The sequence below is a fragment of the Carassius gibelio genome, chromosome A8 (genome assembly GCF_023724105.1).
Source record: "Carassius gibelio isolate Cgi1373 ecotype wild population from Czech Republic chromosome A8, carGib1.2-hapl.c, whole genome shotgun sequence".
Taxonomy (NCBI): Eukaryota; Metazoa; Chordata; class Actinopteri; order Cypriniformes; family Cyprinidae; genus Carassius; species Carassius gibelio.
This window is the reverse complement of record NC_068378.1, coordinates 7,403,924-7,423,905: the sequence shown is the minus strand read 5'-3', so window position 1 is coordinate 7,423,905 and position 19,982 is coordinate 7,403,924. Positions and strand designations below refer to the sequence as shown.

Below are 19,982 nucleotides of genomic sequence, written 5' to 3'. Positions count from 1 at the left end.
AATTGCACAATCGATCGGACCAACCAAAAAAAGTTTCGAAAATGAAAATAGGGAATCGATTTTAACCAAACATGTACACTATTAATTTTAAAAAAATGTAACAATTAAAAAATATAAACGTAACAAAACTCAGAAAACAAGCAGAAAAAGAAAAAAGAATTCCGAAAGTGCAGTATGCCTTGCGAAAGCTAGACAGAAAATACCAGCAATTTTACGTGCCTATAAGACCCAGTGACGTCGAAAGCGTCCTCTTATGCTGCGTTCACACCAAACGTGAATAGAGCGTCTGGCGCGAATGATTTCAATATTAAGTCAATGTAAAGATGCATTTACGCACGTCTGGAGGTCTCGCGGCACGGTAGACTCGAATTCGCCTCATTCTCATTTTAGAGAATGTTGCACTCCTGTTGCTATTTGTTATTCTGCACGAAACTTCATGCCAATAATTAAGAAATATTGCTGACTTGTGCATTTCCTGCCCTCTCTTTATGTTCGTCTGTTATTTGACGTTTAAAAAGGAAACGTCTTTTTTTTTTTTAGACATGGAAAATCAATTTTTACAATCGATTCAATGAACACTTATGTCTTAAAAATCGAAAATTATTTTTTCACAAAAGTAACAGCCCTACAACAAACTGGGCCAGCAAACCAATCTGAGCTTGACTGCGTATTTCCAGAGGAAGGGCTTCCAGAGAACCAGGGGGTCAACAGAACCAAAAAAGCAGTGTAGAATAAAAGGTAAAATATGGGAAAAGTAATGTTTTTAAAAGCATGAACACATGCACTCCAATCAAGCAATAAAATAGCTGATTTACTTCCACTTTAAATTGTCCTTCATAAAGAATGTACAGAAATTAATAGTAAATGGATATTTTAAATTAATAGGCTTTTTAAATCTGTGCTTTCAGAGCTTGACAGAAAGCAGGACTGTAATTAACATGAGTCATGCATAACGAGTCACAAAATTAGATCAAATTTTTTGTTTATGTTTGGCTTATCAAAGCTAAAATTATAAAATGGCCTTCAGAAAGCCGGAATCCAACAAGGATTTTAATACCCACAAAGCTGAGACATCGCCAAGAACAAGAAAACTGTGCCAGAGAAATTCGGTTTGATCACAATGTTCAGAATCATGCCACAAGTTGATGATAAATAACGCTTGACTTATACATGGACCCATAGAAATATGACATGATAATTATGATAAAGCAAATTTTACCTTGACATATTCCAAAGTGAGCAGATCTTCCTCAGAATTGTCCAGAGTGGTGATAAGGTGAACTTTCTTGTCCTCAGAATCTTCACACAAACAAACAAATAACTTCTATTTGTAATTCAGAAATCATTTTAATATGCAGATTTGGCGCTCAAAAACATTCCTTATTATTATGCATAGTTGTAATTTTTTTATATTTTGTGGAAACCCAGATACATTTTTTCAGGATTCTTTGATGAATAGAAAATTCAGAAGAACAACACTGAGACACTTTCATGTCTCAATAAGTTCCTCATACGCTACTTATTAATATTAAATGTAAGGTAGTTATCTGGGGTAGGATTAAGGAATCAAGTTACACTTCATTTTAAAGGTCCAATTCTCACTTATTAACTAGTTGCTCATATGAATGCCTTATTCTGTATGACCATATTTTAGATTCCTCAAACCATTTTTTTTTTAAATAGAAATCTTTTGTAACATTATAAATGTCTTTACTGTCACTTTTGCACTTAATGCATCCTAGTATCCATTTCTGTCAAAACGTAGTGTAAACAGCAGACATCAAGGCAGATCACTAGGCTTAAAAGCCAGAGTTGAATGCACTTACCCAAGTACTCTGAACACTCGAGGCAGATCTCACGCAGGAAGGTGTACGAAGACATGTCAAAGGTGCGAAGTTTGAGTTCTGTCCCTAATCCATTAATGAACAGATGCAGAACGCTCACCTCCTCGCTGTCTGACAAGCGGCACAGCTGAATAGAAAGCTAGAGGGGAACAAAAGAGGGAAAGTGTCACTGGGTGAAAAGATGACTGGAGGAGCCTGGAAAATAAAATCTGATATAATCTCTATAAGGAACGTCTATTATCAGACCTTGTTGATCTCAAATCTCAAGAGGAGCTCGGTCATGTTCTTCTTGGGGTCTCTGAGCACCATGGACAGACGTTTATCAGAGGCTGAACCCTGCAGAGAGTCAGTGGAAGCCTCAAAGAACGGCAGATCCTCGATCGGTGAACTAGGGGCATCAAAGAACAGCTCCTCGTCTGGAAAAGACAAAGACAGCGTTTTCTGATATTAGGCAATAGAGTAGAGCTCTCTCTGTGAATCTGTTCGTGTGGAAGTGTGTGTGTCGGACCTGGGCCGTATATGATGGATGCACGCAGGTCGTCTACGGCTGGTCTTCGAGGGATGAGCTGAGGTGTGTTCCAACTTTTGGAGGTCTAATAAAAAAAATTATAATAATTCACACAGATGCAAGAGAAAAACAACTCTCAACATCATTCATAGATAAATGCAAGCAAAATGGAAATATGTCCAAACATATCAGGTCTAAACTGATTTGAATCAAAAGCTTGTGAATTTATTTGGGAAATCTGTCTTGATACTCTATCAAATGATGCAAATATCTGCTTTATCTTTATATTAATAAAACAACCAACAACAACATGAGCCAAACCATTCACTTCTATTTATCCATAGTTTTTGTGTCTTTAAAAAAAAAAAATCACTAAAAGAAAGACTGGAAACTAAATTGGCTCTGGGATTTTAAGAATTGAAAGAATATTGTAATTTTTCAAATGAAGACCTGCGATACATTTTTATATTAGCTTTATTATTTGAGATTATAGGCATCGGATTATAACTGCAACCCTATGTCAGACAGGATAGTTATTGTTAATAAACTATTAAACATAATTCCCATAATTGAAATAAAAATAAGTACAAATATAAGATAAAAAAAATCTAATGAACTGAAGAGAATAAAATTACAATTGAAACAAATTTACAGCTAAACAGAAATATAAAATAAATAAAAACATAATGAAACTACTAAACCAGGAAATATAAATAAAAAGCCAACTCAAAACATTAATAAATAGTATATTATTACATTAATAATACTAAATGAACAATGAGAGCAAATTAAGTTTTACTTACAAATAGCAACATTTTCAAAGTCTTCTTGTCTTCTTGCGGTTTATTTCCGCAATATAATTATATTTATTATCGGTACCCATCATTTGCTGCATTAAATTGCATTATTTACAGATAAACAATTAAGAACCACAACAACAATTATATCTATATTTGGGTAACACTTTACAATAAGTTCTGTTTCATTCTTACTGACCGGCAGAGGCAGTGTAAACACTATGGATTATTGCAGCGCCAGCTAGATAGGTCGAGAGAATATACCAAAGTCACGTGGCGTGACGTATGCTGAGCCCTGGAGGTTATAGGCTACAGTAGCTCAGCAATCTTCCTCTTTCTCTTTCTCGCCTGTTTGAGATAGGTTGATTATTTGCGCTGTAAAGTGCAGCTTACTAAGCAGCGAGACTCGTCCTCACAAGCTGTGACAGCGCGCGTCTACGACATTACAAGGATTTGGATTTAGTTACAGCGCTTGGTGAGTTATTACTTCGTCGATAATACTTGTGCCTCTCGGTGCAATCCGGTGGCTAGGGGTTTTTTCGCGCACCTAACGTTAGTTAACGGTCTCAGTTGATCTATTTGGAGTGTTTTTTTATTTCCTCGAATGTTTCTCTGTTCAATCCGCCGGACATTTTAGACACTTTTTTACCTGTTTTCGTGAGATATTTGTGGTATTACCTGTCGGTTCATCTGAGGTAATTGTTTATTTTTATATTTTTTTCTTCCCGCTAAACTTAACCTTACGGTGCTATCCAAGGGTGTTATTAGAGAGTAATTAAGGCTCACAGCTCGAACGCCACTGGTTTCCCACTGGCTTGCAAGCTTTGCCCTAATCATCTTCTCCCTGACGACGGTCATGACATTTGCCCGTCGTGTTTGGGTATTCAACATCTGCGAGAGGCTCTCATGGACCCGTGCATGCACTGCAGCCTTTTGCCTATGTCGGAACCGCAGCTCCATCTTGCCGAGTTAGACACTAATTCAACGGTGAAACTGGGGCAGTTAGATGTAGCCGCTTCACGCACTCGGAAACACAGGACGTCGGCGGCAGCTGGTGCTCCACCCCCGTCTAAGAAGGCCAAACCGCGAGGTGATGTACAGTCACCTGTTGAGGAAGGTTCGCTGTCTATGATGGTATCGTCGCTTTCTTCAGAGATGGCAGAACTGAAACGCCTGCTTCACTCGCTTCAGCCTGACACATCTGCTACACCTGTTAATATGACGCAGAAGGATGAGAATGTTCAGAATCAAGGAGCCAGGGAACAGACTTTTGATTCCCCTTATTTTTCTCATCATTCAGAGTTTGATGTGCTTTCTACAAGTGCTTCAGATTCCTGTTTTCACAATCATGTGGATACTATGGATGTTTCTGCACAACCATCACCTCCTCCGATGATACTTTGGCTGTGCTTCGAATGGCGTTTGCTCGCCTAGGACTTGATGAGTCACCCGTACAATCTGCCCAAACTAATGTGTTTTTCAGACGGGCCACAGCTGCAACTTCTTTTGCCATGCCACCATGTAAGGATTTTGTGACTGAATTCTCTAATGCTCTCACTGGTTCTGGTCTGCCTAAGCAGCGCTCAAAGATTGCTTGAACGCTAGCATCTATGGCTAAAGCAGATGATATCGGGGTGGGTCGTGCGCCGGAAATAGAGCAGCCCGTGGCAGCTTTGGTGGTGTCCCTTGATGAGGCCCTACGAGGAAATGTGCGATGTCCCAGTGCGCAATGCGGTCGTACGGATTCCTTGCTAAAAAACGCATATGAGTCTGTTGCCTACATTACTCGAGCAGAAAACACAATCTGCCAGTTACTTCTGCCGGCCACCAGTTTGCTGGAACCTGCAAATGCGGATCCCTCTGTTTCACAATTTCTGCAAACTGCTTTGCTGACAACAGGCCTTGTGACCCGCGAGCTGGGTAGTCTTACAGCCACACTTCTGGCAGCCCGACGTCAAGTGTGGCTTGCCCAAGCACGACTCCCGGAGGACTGTAAGAAGACCTTGAGAGATCTTCCATTTGTTCCCGGGCATCTTTTTGGTCCAAATGTCCCGGAACTGTTGGAAAAGAGGGTAAAGCTGTCTGAAGCCACTCGTCAACTGACACAGGGGCAGCGCAATCCTGCTTTTAGGAAGCCAGCGGTTCAGATCCAACATCACTATGCCACACCAGAGCTACGTTTCCGACTCACGAGATCCTGACATGGTGTCAGCCACGACTTGCTTCACTGAGGGCAGCTCATATACCAGGAGTGTGCAACCAGACAGCGGATGCTCTTTCCCGGGATCAAGTACATCCAGGAGAATGGAGGCTTCATCCAGTTGTAGTGCAGGAGATCTGGCTACGATTTGGGAGAGCAGAGGTGGATCTTTTCGCTTCAGAGAGGACCACCCACTGCCGATTATGGTTCACAAGGACAGAGGTGTCCAGTCCACTGGGCCAGGATGCGCTGTCTCACGAATGGCCGGACTGCCTGCTATATGCGTTTCCACCTATCCCTCTGTTATGGGAGACGTTGCACAGGATCTCCCTGTGCAAGCACAGTGTGTTACTTGTGGCACCACGGTGGCCAGCCAGGCCATGGTCTCCTTTGTTGCTGAGACTTCTGACAGGAAATCCATGGAAGCTTCCTCCCAGGAAGGACCTCCTCTCCCAGCTGCAGGGCAGTGTTTGGCACCCGGACCCAGCTCATCTGCAGCTTTGGGTCTGGCCATTGGGCTAAATCCTTCCCTGGAGCATTGTGATCCGGCTGTTATGCACACCATCTCTAATGCTAGGGCTTCTTCCACACGACAGATTTATGCCTCCCGTTGGAAGCTTTTTTCTGCATAGTGTGAAGATCAGGGGTTTGATCCTGCAACATGTGATGTTCCGAGTGTCTTAAGCTTTCTTCAACGTTTACTGGAGGAAGGAAAAGCAGCTTTCACGTTGAAAGTGTACGTTGCTGCGATTTCTGCATATCATGTTCCAGTTGGTTGCTCTTCCCTTGGCTCTCACAGTCTTGTCTGCAGTTCTCTGAAGGGAGCGCACCATCTGAACCCTGCTTGGAATCCTCATTTCCCTGTGTGGGATTTGTCACTCGTGCTTGCATTCCTCTGCTCACCCCAATTTGAGCCATTGCAAAGCATTGACATTAAATGGGTGTCCTTGAAGACTTTTTTTGTTAGCTATTGTTACTGCGAAACGAGTCAGTGAGTTGCATGTGCTGTCTGTTAGCGAACGTTGCTTGCGCTGGTTACCAGATGACTCTGGGGTGGTTCTACGACCCAATCCTTCTTTTCTTCCGAAGGTCCTTCTTCCTCAGTTCATAAATCAGCACACTGAACTGGCCTCTTTTCAGACTTCTTCAGAGTCTGACTCAAGTGCCCAACTTTTGTGTCCTATTCGTGCCGAGGTGTTATGTGAAATCTACTGTTCAGTTTAAACAGTCAGACCAGTTATTTGTCTGCTATGGTGGTGTGAAGAAAGGAACTCCAATATCGAAGCAGAGGTTGTCGAACTGGTTAGTAGAGACCATTATGCTGGCTTACAAGGCAGCAGGGAGACCATTGCCCTGGGGGGTTACTTGTCATTCCACTAGGGCCATCTCATCTTCATGGGCTGTTTTTAGAGGAGTTTCCCTGGTGGATATCTGCACGGCTGCTACCTGGGCTTCTCCATGCACGTTTGCACGGGTTTTATAAGGTCAACGTTTCTGCTCATCACGCCGTTAGTTCTGCGGTTCTTCTGGAGCGGCCTTAATTTTTTCAGGTGGGTGGCATTCCTCATGACTATGTTGGTATGTGTCATCCATAGTGTCTACACTGCCTCTGGCGGTCAGTAAAAATGAAACCGAACGCTAGTTACGCATGTAACTGTGGTTCTGTGAATTCTGGATGACCGCCAGAGTTCTCAGTCACTCGGAATGTGCGAGAAAGGCGTACCAAGGAAGATTGCTGAGCTACTGTAGCCTATAACCCCCAGGGCTCAACATACGTCACGCCACGTGACTTTGTTGGTATATTCTCTCGACCTATCTAGCTGGCGCTGCGATAATCCAGTGTTTACACTGCCTCTGGCGGTCATCCAGAATTCACAGAACCACAGTTACATGCGCAACTAGCGGTTAAATAGTTAACATGAACTAAGCATGAACAATCCTTCTACAGCATTTATTAATCTTAGTTAATGTTAATTTCAACATTTACTAATGTATCATTCAAATCAAAAGCTGTGCTTGTTAACGTTAGTTAATGCACTGTGAATTACCTGAATAACTGTATTTTTATTAACTACCATTAACAAAGATTAATAAATACTGAAATAAATCTATTGTTCATTGTTTGTTCATGTCAATTAATCCATTACTTACTGTCCTACTTACAGCACATTTAAAATGCACCTTAAACAGTTACTTAAAAGGTCCCAGATATGTCCTCATTTTGACTAATTCAATTGATGCAATCTGCCTGAATGTGTGCTAATGTGTTTCTTGCTTGACACTGTATATTGTCTGTTCTTTTATGTTGTATTATTTGTATGTTGTTGTTTTCCTGCCTCGGGACTACAGGTGAAAATTAGCATTTATGCCATAACCTGGCTCATTTACAGTCTGTACAGAAATGTTAGATTGTTCATTAATGTGCATTGTCCCGAACAAATAAACAAATAAATAAACAAATAAACAAATAAATAAATAAATAAACTAACATTAGTAACCAATGGAACCTTATTCTAAAGTGTTAACTATATTTGTCTGGGAAGACACACTCGTAAGCCTTAATTTAATTACCTTGGGTGTGACTTGTGGCGCTCTAGTCTGGGGCACCGGGCGACACTCAGGAAGGGGAATGCTGCTGAGCAACGCCAGGATGCCACGCACTTTATCATCAGAGATACGCAGAGACAGAAGAGGGAGCTCACCGTAAATCTTAAACCTGAATGGAAAAAATACAAAAACATTAGGTACAAATATGTCAGTGCATGCATAATGTGTGATGCACATAACTGTTCAATAACGTGCACACCAGACAGGGATATTCCTGCTTACTTGGGCATCCGTGAGTCTGTCACCACCATGGCTCTGCTGAAGACCACCTTCAGGTCCACAGGCTCCAGGATGTGAAACGTAGACTGTCTGAGCAGACGAGCCTGCTTCCAGTCACCACCTGATAACAGACGCAGCATGTGTAAAGGCCTGTAAACTCTGCATCGTGTCAATCACTGTGCAAGGCTGCGCACCTGCTTTGGTGTAGAGGAACTGTAAACTGCTGAGCTGGACATCGAAGCTGTCGTAAGCTCGAGACATGATGTCCTCTATAGTGCTGCTGCCCGCGGACAGCTGAGGCAGGTCAGCTCTGCTCTGACTGGACATCTACACACAACAAACACACACTTTTAGTCAGTTAAGTATTATCATCCCCTCATTAGAATATAAAGACAGCCATATATTTTCATATATAAAACATTTATAGGCTGCAATAAATATGTATTTAACGTGATACTATAAATGAAATAATGTAAAAAATAAACTATATGTAGATATGCTATTTTTGTATTTTTAAAAGCCTTTTTTGCCAACTTTGAACACCACGCTTTGGTAGTTTGCAGGATTTTTTTTTTTTCTTAAATGGTTTAAAAATAAATATGACTCATGAGGGAGTAAATTCCCAAGGAACAAGGAATTCACATTTCTTTCGATCACTCTGTTTGTTGTTTTGCCTGATATAAATTATATGAAGTACTTCACAGAAACCTGCCTTACTAAAACTTCCATGTCAAAAATTATGATTATGATCTAAAAAATATATATATATATATATAAAGCAGCATGTGCACTGACAGTGAGATGTTTTTACCTGGAAATGACCCAAATCCAGAATGGCAAGGTTGTGTTTGGGGTCATAAAAGCCGTTTTCTGGTACAATGACATATGAAGCCATGAGGTTTATCTTCAGATCCAGAACCTTCTGAGTCTCAATGACATACATAAGTCCTGTGGATAATGAATAATACTGTTTTGGTACAAGCTACCATTCTAGAACCACACAATTCCCATACAAAATATTTTAAAATTACATTATTTTATTATAAAAGGTGTAGGAAATCTGCAGTTATACATTATACTTTTTTTTTTCAAGTCTGATTCACGTTGCGCCGCCAACTTTGGAAAGGAAAGCATCTATCAAACAAATACAAGTCTTGTGAATCCTCACAAACCTGTGGAGGTCTTGTCTCTGAACTGCTCCAGCTTCATGAGGGTGGCGTTGGTCAGTTCATCCAGCTGCAGGTCCTTTGGAGGCATGAAGAAAGCTGACATACTGTTCACGGTCATCTACAAAAAGAACAAACCACACTTAACATACTGAATACATTATATATATATACACATTTTTAAAAAAAATACTTTTTTAAATATATTTTACATGCATGTTATGTCCTCATTAACCAACACCAGATTGCATCACATGCAAATGTATTGTTAAATTATTGAAATATTAATATATTATACAAAAAATTTTGTTTGTTTTTTCCCTGTCAGAGAGATGCTCCCTCGCACTCACAGCGTCATAGATGATCTCCAGCGCCTGGGACTCGATGCGGAGTCTCTGGTCTGCTTTCGCATCCAGTGGGTTCGTCTCAAACATGAGGTCCAGTAAAGCCAAATCTTTCATCCCGACCACGTGACGTGGAGACAGCAGGATGGGGGTCGACTTGCCTCGTGGGAGACCCGACACTTCAAACGATGACAGCTGAGCAGAGATCCTGACGAGTAAAACATTATGTCACACAACAGCATGCTCTGGCTTACAGTTCTGCCGAACACAAATGATCATTACATTAATGTCCTTACAGAGGAGGTCAATGTGGCAATACATTCTGGTGGGTTAAAAAGCCAAAGGTGCAAATGTGTTTTCTGCTTGTTCCACAATTGAGGAACAAGTTAAAAGTATTTATCAACAGCTAGTGTGACACTGATGTATCGAACACAGAAAATCCCTTCAAATTAGTGGACTTGAGAAGAGAACGCAGTACTTTATAGCTTGGGCCGCAGGTCTCTGAGTCAGCATGGCTTTCAGATCAATGACGGACAGTTTGATGATCTCCGGCTTCTCTCGGCTCTCTTTGATTGACAGACAAAGGCGATTAAGCTGGAAGTGTATCTTCATATTTTCAAACTGCAAACAAAAATATTAGTCAGGGGCGTGATGCTTTACATGAGCTTAAGATGTGTTTCAGTGGACTGGAACCTCCTGCTTGTACAAGAAAGATAAAATTAGTTATACTGTTCATAAATTTGGGATCAGTAAGGGGATCAATAATTGATTATTAGTGAAAGTAACAACATTTATGATGCCACAGATGATTTTTATTTGAAATAAATGCTGCTGTTCTTAACTTTCTATTCATCAAGAATCCAAGAATTTTGATGCAAGTCAAGTTGGGGAATATATCTTGCATAAACGCTTATGAAAAATCTATGAAAGAAACTATAAACGTCTAAAAACTGGATTTCTATATGTGATGATTGTTTGTCACTAACATTTTTTGGCAGGTTAGGATTGACGCCTGTCTCGCTGTATCCAATGGCAGCGTATAGTTTGGCTTTCTCCGCTGGAGTCATTAGCTCATCAAAACCTGAGAGAAACAGATGAAGTGGAATATTTAAATATTACAATGAGCTGAAAGATCTTTCCGCAGAATTCTAGAGCTCAGATTCTCTGTAGGAATAAACAGATCCAGAGCGCAGACAAACCTCCCGTTTTGACATCTTTGGTTGGGGTGTCAATTTCTCCAGACCAGCCCCACATCCAGCCGAACCAGCCCTGTGACTGTTCCTCCTCCACCTTCACCCCAGGACGGTATATCCTGAACCCCGCCTTTGAGGCCTACAACACCAGCGACAGAATACACAAGTCAAAACCAACACCTTAATGTTGCTAGCTTCATACTCCACCAGCTGAGCTACAGGAACACATTTCTTGTGATATGAGCCATAGGCCACATTGTATTGAGGGTTCAAATGACCTATAAAATGTTGTACAAGCCAAATGTGACTGTGAGAGAGAGTACATCACCTCCATCTCAGCCTGCTGTCTCGCCATTGTGATGTTGAATATATCCAGGGTTCTTTCAGTCTCCTAAAGAGTGAAGAAAATACATCATTCAGTAGAGGCTCAGTCTTTTTTCAGAACAGCAGTGTTATGTTCATCTTGAAGGGGTTTTGTTTAATGTATAGCACACTCATGTCATCCCAAACCCACATGCTGTTATTTCTTCAATACCAAAGGAAAATTATTTGTAAAGTCTTTATGCAACTCTTGCCATTTCAAAAAGACATGGTTCACAGTGACCACAGCTGACAAACTCCAAAACAACAGATAAACAAAACAAAAACAGCCGTTTGCTGGTTCACAAGACTCAAACTCCAAAACAAACCAAAAAATAAGAAAAAAAGCCACATGTGCCGGTTCACAAAGACTCAAACTCCAAAACCAACCAAATAACAAACAAACAAACGAACAAACCAAAAAAATAATAAAAAAAAATCCAAAATAAAAGTCATCTTTGCCAGTTCACAGAGTTCATAGTGACCCCGGCTGTAAAACTCCAAAAAAACACAACATATAGGTTTGGATCGACATGAGAGTGAGTAAATCACAACCTGATTGTGTGAACGGTGCCTTTACTGAGCATGCTCAGTGCTCACCTCAAGCTCCTTCAGCAGACTCTCTGCAGGCTTCTTACTTGTGATTTTGTTCTTATAGAGCTCTCTGTACTTTTTCACATGTTGCCGATGGTGACGGATGCGTTGCCATGACCACATGTGAAGGCGGGGCTTTACACTGACCTCCAAAACGCCCGTGATCACATATCGCCACCTATGACAACCACAAAAAAGTAAGAACAGAGCCTCGTGAAAATAAACAACAAAGGGAATCAGTCAAGACCTCAATCTGGAAATGCACTTACCACTGACGTGCATTAGTGTGAACTGCCACATCTGGACGATATTTCCTGTATGGGAGGTTACGGGTCATCATATCCACCGACCCCAACAGCTCCAGGATGCTGATGTACTAGAAAACAACAAAAAGTCAACTCAAATTCAAGCAATTACTACATTTAAAATGCGTCAATGAACTGCACAAAACTCAATGGATGTCTTCCTCACCTGTGGATGGCTGAGTTCAACAGCCACCTCCGGGAGGTTGACCACTAGATCCACTTTTGGTGAGGAGAAGTCCACATCGGAGCGAGGATTCATGCGCAGCTTGGCGTTTGCAGATATTGGACGAAAGACTAAATAGAAAACACACAAAAACCAAGTTGGTTTGCGTTTCATAGAGAAAACACATGAAGTTTGTGAATGAATTAAAGCTGGAACTCACTGAAATGATAATCTTGAGGGATAGCGCTCTGGATGGCTACACTGTGCTTCAAGTATCGCTATAAAAAAGAAACACAATGAAAATGTGCAATTTCTTTTCCTTAGACTAAAAGTTTAATAAAAGCTGAAGACCCTACCAGAGCCTCCTCGGGGTTGTGGTAGGAGTAGAGCTCTGAATTCACATTCCAGTACGCAAACAGATTGTCCAGACGTACAAGCTAAATGACGCAACAAGCAGAATTAACTAGTGAATAACAGCGGTTCATTTGGCTACTCATAATGATGAAAGTGAAAAAGACTTGTTTAGACCTTGAAAAACAGCTTGGCTTTCTCATCCAGAAGACATGGCTTCCAATTCTCATCAGCTGTCTAGAAAATTGAAATAAAAAAGGTTGCATTGCTAAGCCACTCTTCGTATCAGCAACATTTTACTGTGCTCAAATCACTATAATGAAATCACTGTACAGATTTTCATGGCATATATATATATATATATATATATATATATATATATATATATATATATATAATTAACAATAAGCCTTGAGAATCTGTACAGAGATTTCATTTCTATCAGGGCGAATCACACAAAAACACAGCTAGGTCATACTTCACCCCAAAAAAAAAACAATATTTTGTTTTCATAGAATAACATATTAAATGTAAATACATTTTATGATTATATATTTTTTTTTAAATCATAAGTTTACATGTAAAACAATCAAGAAAAATACACTTAGAGAATTGTTAATTTACAACACATTTTAAATTAATATTATATACACATATATTTTCGACACTTTTTTTATTGTTTATTATAAGTTTTATATTATTAAATATATTACATTTATATTAATATTGTTTATAATAAATTATATTTTAAAAAGATGATTTTTTTTAATGCAAAATATAATTTTTGACTTGATTTTAGTGTGATAAATGCCTAAGATGTTCTCATGAGATTCAACTAACAAAGGTTTGCATGATATTACTGGCACACCTGGAGGCTGAGGTTCTGCAGGGACACTCCGAAGGAGAGTGGAGCATCGGGATTGGTGACCTGAATGTGTGTAATATTCATGGTTAACATGGAAGAAAATTAACATCTATAGCAGGTTTCAGTACATAAAAGCTGTAAGCTCAAGAACATCAATGCGCAAAGTACTCACATCATCCTCATAGCGGATGTGTATGTTGGAGATCTTCACCTGCAGGTTTTTGATCACCTGTGTAACCAGTTTCTCCACAAATGTGTCCTGCTTCTCTGCCTTTGGATTTTCTGAATACAAGAACATGAATGCAAATTCACAAACTATGTTACCTTTCTCTATATAAAACCAAAGTGAGCTCAAATGATTTACTGCACCTTTTTCTGCTGCTTTCTGCTTGGTCTCCTCGATCCGCTGTAGCTCCTTCTGCTGAGCTTCCTGCAGCTGTCTCTCCTCCTTCTCTGCGTAATACTTTATACCTGCGTTAACAGAGACGCAAGGAGTCAAATCTGGCAGAACCAAATGCATGCTGTAATGTTGCATTAACATGTGCGTCACACTTCATGCAATACTCACTATACCTGATACTGATGATACAATACAAATGCTAATAATACGTCATACAGGGGTTAAAGTGAAAAAAATCCTGAGCCTGAACTTTTTTTTTTTTTGACTTACTTCAAATATTGACGATAATAACAAAAATACAGTAGCGAGCTTATGGTGCTTAAAAAAACTAGTAAACTGAGACTGAGATAGACATGACTCTCTTCAATGATTATGCTTTGCACCATTTAATAGTACTGTCAAGTGTTTTCTTCTAAACAATAACAAGTGTTTAAAGTGCTTAAATAACAAATGCTCAACGAGCTAAAAAGCTGAACTGCTTAACTAAAGATTAGAATTGAAATCAAGGCCATTATCACTTTTTTTTTTCTTTTTTTCTGGGTTGTAAGCAAAGTACGGCTAGTCCAGAAGAGGTTTTGTCTGGTCTAGAAGATAAGGATGAAGCTTTGGCTGGTCCAGTGGGAGGGAGAGAGAGTTTGGCTAGTCCAGAAGAGGTTTTGTCTGGTCTAGAAGATAAGGATGAAGCTTTGGCTGATCCAGAGGGAGGGAGAAAGAGTTTGGCCAGTCCAGAAGAGGTTTTGTCTGGTCTAGAAGATAAGGACGAAGCTTTGGCTGATCCAGAGGGAGGGAGAAAGAGTTTGGCCAGTCCAGAAGAGGTTTTGTCTGGTCTAGAAGATAAGGATGAAGCTTTGGCTGGTCCAGTGGGAGGGAGAGAGAGTTTGGCTAGTCCAGAAGAGGTTTTGTCTGGTCTAGAAGATAAGGATGAAGCTTTGGCTGATCCAGAGGGAGAGAGAAAGAGTTTGGCCAGTCCAGAAGAGGTTTTGTCTGGTCTAGAAGATAAGGATGAAGCTTTGGCTGATCCAGAGGGAGAGAGAAAGAGTTTGGCCAGTCCAGAAGAGGTTTTGTCTGGTCTAGAAGATAAGGACGAAGCTTTGGCTGATCCAGAGGGAGGGAGAAAGAGTTTGGCCAGTCCAGAAGAGGTTTTGTCTGGTCCAGAGGAGGTTGAAAAGGGTCTGGCTGGTCCAGAGGAGGAAGCTAAGGGTCTGGCTGGTCCAGAGGAGGAGGATGAGGGTCTGGCTGGTCCAGAGGAGGTTAAAGAGGGTCTGGATGGTCCAGAGGAGCAGGATGAGGGTCTGGCTGGTCCAGAAGAGGGTTTTTCTGGTCTAGAAGATAAGGATGAAGCTTTGGCTGGTCCAGAGGGAGGGAGAAAGAGTTTGGCTAGTCCAGAAGAGGTTTTGTATGGTCTAGAAGATAAGGATGAAGCTATGGTTGGTCCAGAGGGAGGGAGAAAGAGTTTGGCCAGTCCAGAAGAGGTTTTGTCTGGTCTAGAAGATAAGGATGAAGCTTTGGCTGGTCCAGATGGAGGGAGAAAGAGTTTGGCTAGTCCAGAAGAGGTTTTGTCTGGTCCATAGGAGGTTGAAAAGGGTCTGAATGATCCAGAGGAGGAGGCTGAGGGTCTGGCTGGTCCAGAGGAGGAAGCTAAGGGTCTGGCTGGTCCAGAGGAGGTTAAAGAGGGTCTGGCTGGTCCAGAGGAGGAAGCTAAGGGTCTGGCTGGTCCAGAGGAGGTTAAAGAGGGTCTGGATGGTCCAGAGGAGGTTGAAGAGGGTCTGGATGGTCCAGAGGAGGTTTAAGAGGGTCTGGATGGTCCAGAGGAGGTTGAAGAGGGTCTGGATGGTCCAGAGGAGGTTTAAGAGGGTCTGGATGGTCCAGAGGAGGTTGAAGAGGGTCTGGATGGTCCAGAGGAGGTTAAAGAGGGTCTGGATGGTCCAGACGAGGTTGAAGAGGGTCTGGATGGTCCAGAGGAGGTTGAAGAGGGTCTGGATGGTCCAGAGGAGGAAGCTACGGGTCTTGCTGGTCCAGAGGAGGAAGCTACGGGTCTTGCTGGTCCAGAGGAGGAAGCTACGGGTCTGGCTGGTCCAGAAGAGAAAGCTAAGGGTCTGGCTGGTCCAGAGGAGGTTAAAGAGGGTCTGGATGGTCCAGAAGAGAAAGCTAAGGGTCTGGCTGGTCCAGAGGAGATTGAAGAGGGTCTGGATGGTCCAGAGGAGGAGGATGAGGGTCTGGCTGGTCCAGAGGATGTTGAAGAAGGTCTGGATGGTCTAGCGGAGGATGAGTGTTTGGCTAGTCTAGAGGAAGCTTTGACTGATCCAGCGATATTCCTGGCCTGCCGTATGAGTTTGTTTGATATCTCTGATGGTCGAATCCTTGCTGCCTCACATACCCTTTTCTTTTGTACCTGTTGTGCCTCTTTCTTTTTCTGAAGATGTTTTTGATATGTTTGATACGATGACAGGTAAGATCACCTTAATGGTTGGTCTATTGTCATTGTCGATGCGGTCCACTCCCTTGCTTTAATCGTAGATTTTACAATTGCAAGGATCCCATAAGTTTCCACATTCATGGAGCATCTGTCTGCTTCAAGAATATCATCCATGAGATTAAATGATCCCTCAACCAGGGGGTCTGTGAAAATGCTAAGTAGTGCTTTGACCAGCTGACCAAGAATAGGAAATCACACACCTCTCTCTGGATTTTTCATGGATAAAACTCTGCTCCACCAGTCTACATCAACTCGGCCTTCCTCTTCAATGTAGTTCTGGGCACACGTTACCAGGTCCTCCTCTATTTGGTATGCCCTTATCTCTTCCTCTAGTTGACCAATCTCCTCTGGTGCGACCACATTAGGCAAGGCCTCTCCTAATGTGATAAAAGCCCCACAGATGGAGTCATCTTGAATCAGAGAGGGAGTGAGTGCAGAAAGTGAGGTGATTATCTTGTTGTCCAGAGGAAGGTTTTTAAAAAGGGAACTCTGATGACTTCATGTATCCTTCTCTGAGAGAGTTGTAAATGTTTTTCACCCATATCTTCCTCTCCACACAGGCCTTGTTCAGTGCAGGGTAGCAGTATCTTCCAACAGACAACCCTTTGTCTGATAATTGCAAATCTCTACTCCGGACATCAACCTTGATGATATCCTTTGCACTTAGTGGGATGGCTTCCGGGTTCATAAATTTGCTGAGGAGCTCTCGAACTAGGGCCACCATCTCCACGTGAAGCAAGTGCGCCATTGGTTTTTCATGTTGCATTTTTTTCAAAAATCCCTGAAATGGTGAAAGTACACCTGCAAACAAAGTTTTACGATTTGACATTTTCACATGCTTAAAAAAAACTTGTCCTGACAAGAAAACAGAATTAAAGACAACAGTTACATACAGTTCAAATAAATAGCAGTGTGTTTTAAAAAAAAAAAGTGAAGAAAGTATTATTACTTTTAACAGCTTTTATTTCCATATATCAAATTTAATGGAAAAATTACTCCAAATCCAATTTTTAACGAATTTGACCAGGTGTGCATTTTTTTTTTTTACTGGAAGCAAAGGAAATGGAATATTAATCTGCTCCAAAAAAATAAAATAAATAAATAAATAAATAAATAAATAAATAAATACGCAGTGTTAAGATTTTTCTCTTCAACCTCAAACACTTGGCAAACTTTTTTCATTTTTTTTTTCTTGACATTTTTCAATATTTAACTTAACTAAATTACTGAAGTAATATTTTGGTGCATAATCATTGTTTTTGTCAGATCTTAATCAGATCATAATCAGATGTTATCATCAATTAAATCTTTCAAATGTTTTAAGTGTATGTCAATGTTTGCGGCTGAAGAGAAAACAGAACATTCTCAACACTGCCATTTTTTTCTTAAGATAAATATTCCTTTTCTTCATTTCCTGCTAAAAAATGCAGACTTAAATTTTTAAAATATTTTTCCTTGGAATTGAATGTCTAATCTTGCCATTACATTTGAAGCATGGAAATAACATACGGATTAAAAATAATTTCACTTAATTCACTTTCTTTTTAATAATAAACTGCTATTTATTTGAACACTTCTATTTAACTTTGTATAACTTCTAAAGCTGGTTATGATTGCTGTAGTAGAGACCTGGCTGTTCCCTTTGTAAAAAAAACAACAACTGTTATTAACTTTCATTACATTTAGCCTAAATTTTTTGCCTACACAAGTTAGCCTACTACAAGATACCTCTGAACATGTCGACCATGACCTTGAATCGGTCAAACTCTGTAAAGAGCACAGAGATTTGTGCTTTCCGGTTAAGGTTGACTTGTGTTCCCATTCGGGAAACTGTGGCTTGTTCTTGTTGAAGTATTTCTACTCTGGTCTTTTCCTCAACTGTTAGTGCATATCTCGTCAGCACTTCGTTAAGAAGCCTTGTGTATCACACAAACACACACACATATATACCCTTACGCACACACACACACCACTGTGGCTATTTTCATCGCTTATTCCTACATAAAACCTAACCACACTCTAAACTAGCACATCACTCTACATGCAATATATTACAATAAAAATGGTTAGCAGCACATCAAAAAAATACTTAATTTATACTACAAAATGATTAGCATTACCTGTATTTGTGTTCCTCATTTGGATCCAGCACATAGTAGTAATGCACCGGCAGTACATCCATGAGTTCATTCAGCCTGTTGCACACCTCCAGCATCTGAAGAAATCTGTTGCTAATTGGTCTTATCAAGCTCTTGGAAGGAAGATGGAGCAACTCTGGACTCTGAAACTCGGAGAAAATCTCCTTCTGTTTTGGTGACTTCTCAATATCATAATAGACATCGGAGCAGAAATTTTCCACTTTTGAGCTTAACGGACTCATGAGGGCCTTGGCAGCATTGGAAACCATGTGCACAGTGTCTCCAGATACGTCAAGGAGGTATGGGTTCTCTTTCCTTGCTTGAGTTTCATAGCCAGACTTTCTTCCTCTCATGACTGCACAGTTGTCAAGGAGGATGCTGGTAACTTGTCTCCACTCAAGACCATAAGTCTGCATGACATCTTTAGGTTCCAGCATAAGGTTTGGGGCATTGGCAATGTTGACTTTTCTGCTTGCCAGATGTTGTGTTATTACTCTGTTGCTTTCATTATCAAAAAAGCGAACAAGCACATTGAGTATTTTATCCATATTCAAGGTTGTTGCTTCATCCACATTGAGTGAGAACATGCATTTTTTTAGCTTTTCAGACAAACATTTTTTTAACTGTAGTGCAATGCCATGAGTGTTCATGTAACTCGCATGTTGATTTGAAACCGACAGACTAGTTAACGATTTTTTGTCTTCTGCCAGTTTTTAGCACGGGGTGACGAGTGGCTGGGAAATTATAAATGACAAATCATGTTCCGCTATAAATGTGCACAAACGTATTTTTAAATCGCAGACATGGTCAGTCATAGACAACGGTGTGTCAGCTGTAACAGTTCCTCCCGGCAACGTAGTGGTAAGTTTGAGTGCACGGGCAGCGGCTCTATGACCGGGGTCTAAATCATGACGAGCAAGCACTTTCTTATCTCTGCCGGCATACAGTAGCTTCCTAGAACAAATCGTGCAGAAACAGGCCCTGGGCGCTCTGAGTTTCTTGCACCAACTGTCAAAAGGCTCGCCATCTCTACTTTCTTCAATCCACGCCCAGCGCCATTTATTTTTGAGTCCTTTATCTATTGCTAGGACATCATCCCCAGGCTTCATAAAGTTGCGCTCCATTTTTTTTCTCCAACATCGCTAACGTGACATTGACGTATGGGTGTCAATCATACTGTGTTGCAAGGACCCGCCCTTCTCTGCTTCTGATAGGCTTGTAACGTTAGTTAAAACTGCGTTCCTCTCATATGATTGGTAGGTGAAATAAATTGGCTCTAAAATATTAAACCGCATCTGCAGGCTCTCAAATATTTTTTTTTCCCCTCACGGCCACACGCCGGAGATCCGGCACGATGCCGGAATACTTTAAGCCCTGGTCATATCATGAGGATATATGATTGTGCTCGCCACTCTGACTCTCACCGGAGGTCTGGAAGGCATTATGTTTCTT

At 40.9% G+C, this 19,982-nt stretch overlaps 1 protein-coding gene across 1 annotated transcript in view; it reads right to left on the bottom strand.

Annotated features, from left to right (window-relative positions):
• LOC128018293 (intermembrane lipid transfer protein VPS13A) overlaps positions 1-19,982 on the bottom strand; it is a 95,096-nt gene that overhangs the window by 64,832 nt on the left and 10,282 nt on the right. Inside the window, exons 5-27 of the mRNA XM_052603727.1 lie at positions 13,886-13,987; positions 13,689-13,798; positions 13,520-13,579; positions 12,829-12,888; positions 12,657-12,737; positions 12,521-12,578; positions 12,304-12,431; positions 12,102-12,208; positions 11,839-12,010; positions 11,207-11,269; positions 10,885-11,017; positions 10,672-10,766; positions 10,164-10,306; positions 9,692-9,893; positions 9,348-9,462; positions 8,987-9,123; positions 8,370-8,502; positions 8,179-8,296; positions 7,921-8,065; positions 2,353-2,437; positions 2,091-2,260; positions 1,827-1,983; positions 1,220-1,299 (exon numbers count right to left, since the gene is read on the bottom strand). Coding sequence (XP_052459687.1) covers positions 1,220-1,299; positions 1,827-1,983; positions 2,091-2,260; positions 2,353-2,437; positions 7,921-8,065; positions 8,179-8,296; positions 8,370-8,502; positions 8,987-9,123; positions 9,348-9,462; positions 9,692-9,893; positions 10,164-10,306; positions 10,672-10,766; positions 10,885-11,017; positions 11,207-11,269; positions 11,839-12,010; positions 12,102-12,208; positions 12,304-12,431; positions 12,521-12,578; positions 12,657-12,737; positions 12,829-12,888; positions 13,520-13,579; positions 13,689-13,798; positions 13,886-13,987 — 2,654 coding nt within the window. The remainder of the gene's footprint in view (positions 1-1,219; positions 1,300-1,826; positions 1,984-2,090; positions 2,261-2,352; positions 2,438-7,920; positions 8,066-8,178; positions 8,297-8,369; positions 8,503-8,986; positions 9,124-9,347; positions 9,463-9,691; positions 9,894-10,163; positions 10,307-10,671; positions 10,767-10,884; positions 11,018-11,206; positions 11,270-11,838; positions 12,011-12,101; positions 12,209-12,303; positions 12,432-12,520; positions 12,579-12,656; positions 12,738-12,828; positions 12,889-13,519; positions 13,580-13,688; positions 13,799-13,885; positions 13,988-19,982) is intronic.